Source organism: Chiloscyllium plagiosum, chromosome 2 (genome assembly GCF_004010195.1).
Source record: "Chiloscyllium plagiosum isolate BGI_BamShark_2017 chromosome 2, ASM401019v2, whole genome shotgun sequence".
NCBI classification, from domain to species: Eukaryota; Metazoa; Chordata; class Chondrichthyes; order Orectolobiformes; family Hemiscylliidae; genus Chiloscyllium; species Chiloscyllium plagiosum.
This window is the reverse complement of record NC_057711.1, coordinates 87,125,585-87,132,968: the sequence shown is the minus strand read 5'-3', so window position 1 is coordinate 87,132,968 and position 7,384 is coordinate 87,125,585. Positions and strand designations below refer to the sequence as shown.

Sequence of the window (7,384 nt, the reverse complement as noted above, 5' to 3'; positions counted from 1 at the left end):
AGCTGTGGGAGTCGGTCGGTTTATAGTAAATGTCCGTGTTGATTCGGTTGCCCGAGATAGAAATGGAGGTGTCTAGGAAGGGGAGGGATGAGTCTGAGATGGTCCAGGTAAATTTGAGGTCGGGGTAGAAGGTGTTAGTAAAGTGGATGAAGTGTTCAACCTCCTCGTGGGAGCACGAGGCAGCGCCGCTACAGTCATCGATGTAGCAGAGGAAAAGGTGGAGGTTGGTGCCAGTGTATCACCCTCACCTTAACCTCCTTCTACCAATCGCATTTTCAATGCCCCTCCCCCAAGTCCCTCCTCCCTACCTTTTATCTTAGCTGCTTGGCACACTCTCCTCATTCCTGAAGAAGGGCTCATGCCCGAAACGTCGATTCTCCTGCTCCTTGGATGCTGCCTGACCTGCTGCACTTTTCCAGCAACACATTTTCAGCTCTGATCTCCAGCATCTGCAGTTCTCACTTTCTCCTAAAAGTAGCGGACCACAAACCCATGCTAGGACTACTCAAAGAGGATGAGGCTGTGCTGCTTCACATTGAAGAAAGACAGTTTACATCAGGGGACGAAGTTTGGTGTCGAAACCATGGGAATGATCTCACTCGGGTAAGACACATGGTCGATGTGAGGCCAGGTCCCATGAAGTACAAAGTTCAGGTAGGTGAGGCAGTCCTGAACAAGCACATGGACCACATGACAGCTGTAATCTTGCAAAGGGGGCAGGAGCAAAACATAATCAGTCCCTCAGAAATCTGCCAATGCTGTCAGAACCCGTGGGTTCTTCCCCTCCACAAAGCACCAAAGAAACCTCTGAGGATGAGATGGACACAGCAAATGTTGCAGCCCCAATGCCGTTATTGCCTGAAAATGATAAATTTTGGCCAAGATGCTCCAGAAGCAAAAGGTGGGCTATGGTCCGTATAAACAGCTCACATCGAGCCAGAGGTACTGGAGCAGGTGTGAAAACACCCCAGGAAAAGCTACAGAAAAAAGGACCAATGTCACCAAAATCAGAGGTGGAGGGATGTAGTGATTGGAATAAGATAAGCCAGATGGATCTCAGAATGAGATCCCTGATTGGACCAGGTTAACAGCCCCAATCAGGGGTCCTGGCTGACAGATGTAAACAGGGATGTCAGGGGCTCTTTGAACTGGCTCTGTGCCAGCTGGGTTAATGTACTATGTACTATGCATATGTAAATAAAGAGTGACTTAGTGATGGAATTCCAGCCTTCATGGAGTTATTTCAGTCTTTAGTTTTAGCAAGACTTTCCTATTTTTATACTCCATTGGAGTTGTTTGTTTGCAGGTAAAGGGACCGCTGTCAAGTGGGATGCCATTAAAAGTGAGATAGCTAGAGTTCAAGGTCTGTATGTTCCTGTGTGGATGTAGGGCAAGGTTGACAGGAATAAGGAACCACTGGTGACAAGAAATATTGAGGCTTTGACCAGAAAAGGGGGAGAAAATCCATGGACGTATACAACGGATACAGGAATTTAGATTAGATTAGATTACATTACATTACAGTGTGGAAACAGGCCCTTCGGCCCAATAAGTCCACACCGACCCACCGAAGCGCAACCCACCCATACCCCTACATTTACCTCTTACCTAACACTACGGGCAATTTAGCATGGCCAATTCACCTGACCTGCACATCTTTGGACTGTGGGAGGAAACCGGAGCACCCGGAGGAAATCCACGCAAACACGGGGAGAATGTGCAAACTCCACACAGTCGGTCGCCTGAGGCGGGAATTGAACCCGGGTCTCTGGCGCTGTGAGGCAACAGTGCTAACCACTGTGCCACCGTGCCGCCCAGTTTACTGAAGTAGGAAATCAGGAGGGTGGAAGGGGGGAATGAAAGAGCCTTAGCTGAGAAGATTAGGGTGAATCCAAAGAGGTTCTTTAAGTATATTAAAGGAAAGAGAATAACTAGAGAGAGAATAGGACTCTTTAAAGACCAAAGTGGACATGTATGTGGAGAATCACAGGAGATGGGCAATGTCCTCAATGACTATTTCTCCTTTCTCCATGGAGAAAGACATGAGACTTGGGAACTTGGGGAAGTTAGTGGTCATATTTTGGGGACAGTCCATATCACAGTAGTGGAGGTGTTGGATGTATTAGAATGCATGAACTTGGATAAATCTCCTGGTCCTGACCAGATATATCCAAGAACACTGGATGAGGCTGATATTTTTGCATTATCGCTAGCAAGGAGTGAAGTCCTGGAAGACTGGAGGGTAGCAAATGTACCGTTATTCAAGAAGGGCTGCAAAGAAATGCCTGGGAACTATAGACCAGTAAGCCTAACATCTATGGTGGGTAAGTTACTTGAGAAGATTCTGAGAGATAAGATATACGTGCATTTGGAAAGACAGGGTTTGATTAGGAGTAGTCAGTGTGGCTTTGTGCGTGGGGGATCACGTCTCACAAATTTGTTACAGTTCTTTGATGAAGTGACCAGGAAGGTTGACGAGGGCAGAGCAGTAGACATAGTCTGTATGGATTTCAGTAAGGCATGGTAGGCTGCTCTGGATGGTTAGACCGTATAGAATCCAAGGAGAGCTGGCAAATTGGAGGGCTTGATGGGAGGAATAGTGGAATAATAGTGGGTAATAGTGGCAGGATGTTTATTGGACTGCAGGCCTGTGACTAGTGGAGTGCCTCAGGAGTCACTCAGTGCTGGGCCCTTTGCTGTTTGTTATCTATATCAATGATTTGGATGAGAATGTACAAGGCATGATTAGCAAGTTTGCAAAGGACACTAAAGTAGGTGGTAACATAGGCAGTGAGGAACTTTATCAGATATTGCAGCATGATCTTGATCAGCTGGGAAAGTGGGCTGAGAAATGGCAAATGGAGTTTAATATACAGAAGAACCTCGGTTATCCAAAGGACACGGGTGGGGAGCATTTTGTTCGGTTAATCAAATTCCAGATAATCGAATACCGAATAGGTTTGGCCAAGCATCGGTACCTTGCAATCTTGCCGGATAATCGAGGTTCCTCTGTAGATAAGTGTGAGGTCTTGCATTTTGGAAAGTCAAATCAAGGCAGGAATTTCAGGGTGAATGGTAGACCCTTCTGGAGTGTAGTGGAATAGAGGGACCTTGGAGTTCAGGTTCACAGTTCTCTGAAAGTGGAGTCACACGTAGCTCAGAGCAATGAAGGAGGCATTTGGCACACGGGTCTTCATCAGTCAGGGCATTAAGTCTACAAGTTGGGAAGTTTTGTTGTAGTTGTACAGGACATTGGTGAGGCCATACATGGAGCATTCTGTTCAGTTTTAGTCAGCTTGCTACAGGAAGCGTGTTATTAAACTGGAGAGTGTGCAGAAGAAATTTACAAGGATGTTGCCAGGAGTTATAGGGCGAGGTTGGACAAGTTAGGACTTTTTCTTGAGAGTGGAGGAGACTGAGGGGGGGATCTTATAGAAGTGTATAAGATCATGAGAGGCATGGATAGGGTGAATGGACTAGTTTTTTTCCCCAGGGTTGGGGCAATAGAGGACTAGAGGGCATTAATTTAAGGTGAGAGGGAAAAGAATAAAAGGGAACATGAGGGACAACTTTTTTTTAAAACACAGAGTGGTACACATATGAATGAGCTGCCAATAGAAATGGTTGGGGCAGATACACTAACAATACTTAAAAGGACAAATATATGGATAGGAAAGGATTAGAAGGATATGGGCCAAGTTTAGGGAAATGGGGTTAGTGCAGATGGACATTTTGGTCAGCATGGACCAATTTGGGCCAAGCATCTGCCTCCATGTTGTAGGACGCTATGACTCATTCCTGTTTAAATAAAAGCCAGGATTCTATTTGCCTTCCCTCTTACACGCTGAACTCAGATGTTAGCTTTTTGTGATTTATGCCCGAAGACTTCCAAATCCTTCCATACTGATGCTTTCTGCAGTCTTTCTCCATTTAATTAATATTCAGTTCTACTTTGCTTTCCAAATATAGAGTAAATTCTGTGTCCTCTATTAATATTTCATTATTTAGAATGATTAATATTACAAGGTGATAATATCTCTTTTAGTTATTTTGCATTTCAAAGCAGCCTCTAAGCATTCATTATACAAGTTGTGCATCCATATTGTAAGTAAAAAAAAGTACAGCAAAAACTCAGCAAGAGATCTATACAGTTGATTCTTATATAACTTGATTGTACGAAAACCGAACTAAGAAAATCAAGCAATAGCCACGCCATTTAAACTAATGGGGTTGGAATCTTGTTATAGCCATTACAGGTAAAGTAAGTTCATGCTCCACAAATAATAGTCTAAATTCTTCAATCGTGTTAAAATCAATTTGTGTTGAAGAAACATACATAATAGCAGAACCGACTGTACTTTAATCTTGTTTAAAGGAACAAATCAGAGAACATTCCAGGTTCAAACTTGTGATTTGTAATCCTACTTAAATCCTTTGGATGTAAAAGATAAAAGATTAATATTTATTAAAAATGTTCCACAAGCCACTTACATAAAGTGCAAGTTAAGGATATGACCAGGTGCATCATAATTTAGGACTGAGGCAAGACTAAATATTTTAGGTCACGACATAAGGCAGAAAGAAAGCAATGATTATGCCAATAGGGTTAGATGCTGCAAGGTGTGAGGAGGCTGTCTCAAACACCAACAAAGATGAGATGGACTGAATGGCTTGTCTATGTGTTGTAAATGTTATGCATTCTTTTGTTCTCCTAAAATTCATAGTAAAGTAAAACAATGTGTTTATAAGCAAGAATATGTTTGTCTAAGTAGGATGCAAGAAGTCACTTTACCAATATATACACAACAAAAACAAAATGTTAGATTTTTATGGATACTTCCTTCTTTCCCTTTCTCTCTCCCTCCATTCCCCAAGCCCTCTTTTCAGCTGACTCAGAAGTAAGATACAGTGCTCTGTACTGTCATCTGTAATGTGCAGTTTAAAAATTCTTCTATCACCTCTTAAATTGCTAATAGCCACACAGAAATAAGAAGAACGTTTTCTTGTCAATTTCTACCAGTTTAATATTTCAACATTATTTTCACATCATTAGTAATCCTATTTACACGCTTCTTCTGTGACGGTGTGTGAGAAAAATATTATTTGCTGGGGAATGCTTGTATAGATGCATCACTGGGTTGCATGAAGAGACTAGGCAAAAGTGAGGACTGCAGATGCTAGAGATTAGAGTCGAGAGTGTGGTGCTGGAAAAGCACAGCAGGTCAGGCAGCATCCCAGGACCAGGAGAATCGACGTTTTGGGCAAAAGTGTCAATTCTCCTGCTCCTCGGTTGCTGCCTGTCTGACCTGCTGTGCTTTTCTCGCACCACACTCTCGACTCTTCATGTAGAGACTGCTGTATTTGCACACCTGCCTTCAGAACCTGTGCTGGCTGCATGCATTCTTCAGCACAGCATCACTGAATAGAAATAAAACTGAACAGCACACGTGGCCTTTAAACTTATCAATGGCTACAAATAAAGGCTCAATTGACATTTATCATATAATTAATTAACATTTTCTCTTCCATTATTGATCAACTATCATATTATAATGATGGCTGTCATAACAAGGTTGTGAGAATCAGCAATCCAGGGAGAGCTCCAAATCACACAAAGCTGCTGAAAAGAATTACATTAAAAGAGAACGCAGTATGACAATGTAATCAGAAAGAACAGGCAGGCATAATCGCTTCTGCAAATATTCTTGTTTATTCCTCAAAATAAACAAACTTGCTATTCCATCTGCTTCCCTTGCCTGGCTATTGGCATAACTATCTTTGTCAGGCCTTGTCCTCTGCTGTGTCTCCCACCATATAAAAAGGTTTTAGCCTTCAAAATGGTAAGTGGAATAGTAGAGTCATAGAGATGTATAGCACAGAAACAGACCCTTCGGTCTAATTTGTCCATGCTGACCAGATATCGTCGCATAATCTAGTCTCATTTGCTAGCACTTGGGCCATATCCCTCCTTCCTATTCATATACAAATCTAGATGCCTTTTAAATGTTGTAATTGTACCAGTCTGCTCATTCCATACATGCACCGCCCTCTGCGCGAAAAAGTTACCCTTGGGTCCCTTTTAAATTTTTCCTCTCTCACCTAAACCTATGCCCTCTAATTCTGGACTCCCCCACCCCATGGAAAAGATCTTGTCTACTTAACCTATCCATGCCCCTCATGAATTTTGGTTAAGCATTTCCAGTATTTATGTATCCCATCTATTTTACAATTGTCCCATTGTTTGGTAGATACATTATATTAATACACTTACTGAAAATAGTCTAAGCTGATATGATCACATTACCAATGTATCTGATTTACTTTCAGGTACTCGCACAAAGAAAAAGCCACTGAAGCGTCACCTTCAGTTAAAAACATTATATAACCAACAAGAGAGGGAATGAGTATAACCAGCTGTACAACAATGAAGTGGGGCCCTTTTGATGTCTGACCTATGTACTCACCGACAGATTCCTTTGGGTGTTTGTCCAATCAGGAAAGTAGTTCTGCCTGCTCGGTGGACCTTCCTCATTGTCTGTGTGACAGGATGCACAAGTGAGAGAGGAGGTAACGTTTGGCTTTCATTTATTTGGTGTTGCTGCAAGGACTTCTGAGGAAGACCAAGCAAGCTGTCAGTTTTTTGAAGTATCTAAAATAAAAACAGAATTTAAATCCTTTCAAAGATGGGGTCTTAGAATATACACATTCAATGTGCTGTCAACTCCAACTAAAATAGTGACTGACTTCTAAACTCCCTTTCTACTCACCTAATATGGCACAGAATTCCTTAATTAAATACTTGAAATAAAATTTAACCCATTTAGTTTCCGCTAATGATCTGCACACTGGATACAAATACATCCTCTTGTATGTTTTACTTCCAGATGCTCTCCTCCACTTTGAAACCACCCTCAGAAACTTACCATTTATCACTGACACTTCTCTTTAGGTCCTTCCAATCTACCTTTAAATCAATACTTGACTTTCCAGCACCCCTCCGCCTTTAGGATCACTGCACACAGGCCACTAAGCTTAGCATTATGTAGTTGCAGTTGTACAAAATTATAGTCATGTTTAGAATTTTCTGCTATTTACTCAGTTGCTCAATGAACGATTAATCATAGAAGATACTAGCTGATGCCTTGACTAATATAGTTTTATTCTTACTATATTGGAACACTGGCATTGCCAAATGACATCTTAATTCTGGTTATCGATACAAATACTGACAATTTTGCAAAGTTTTTACTTGTTAAGGTGGCTGTACTATCAAATTAATAGCAAATGGATTGCCAGGTGAAATGTTAAATGTAGGCTCCGTCTTGGGTGGAAGTAAAAACATTTAAGGACATGATTCGTTAAGTGTGCAGAAAAGAAATTCTGA

The 7,384-nt window shown here is 41.8% G+C and overlaps 1 protein-coding gene across 2 annotated transcripts in view; it reads right to left on the bottom strand.

Annotated features, from left to right (window-relative positions):
* Positions 1-7,384, bottom strand: part of ercc6l2 (excision repair cross-complementation group 6-like 2) — an 89,881-nt gene that overhangs the window by 7,554 nt on the left and 74,943 nt on the right. For both annotated transcript variants that reach the window (XM_043713493.1, XM_043713497.1), the window contains one exon: positions 6,465-6,649. In XM_043713493.1, the coding sequence (XP_043569428.1) occupies positions 6,465-6,649 (185 nt within the window). Of the gene's footprint in view, positions 1-6,464; positions 6,650-7,384 lie in introns of those variants that run through there.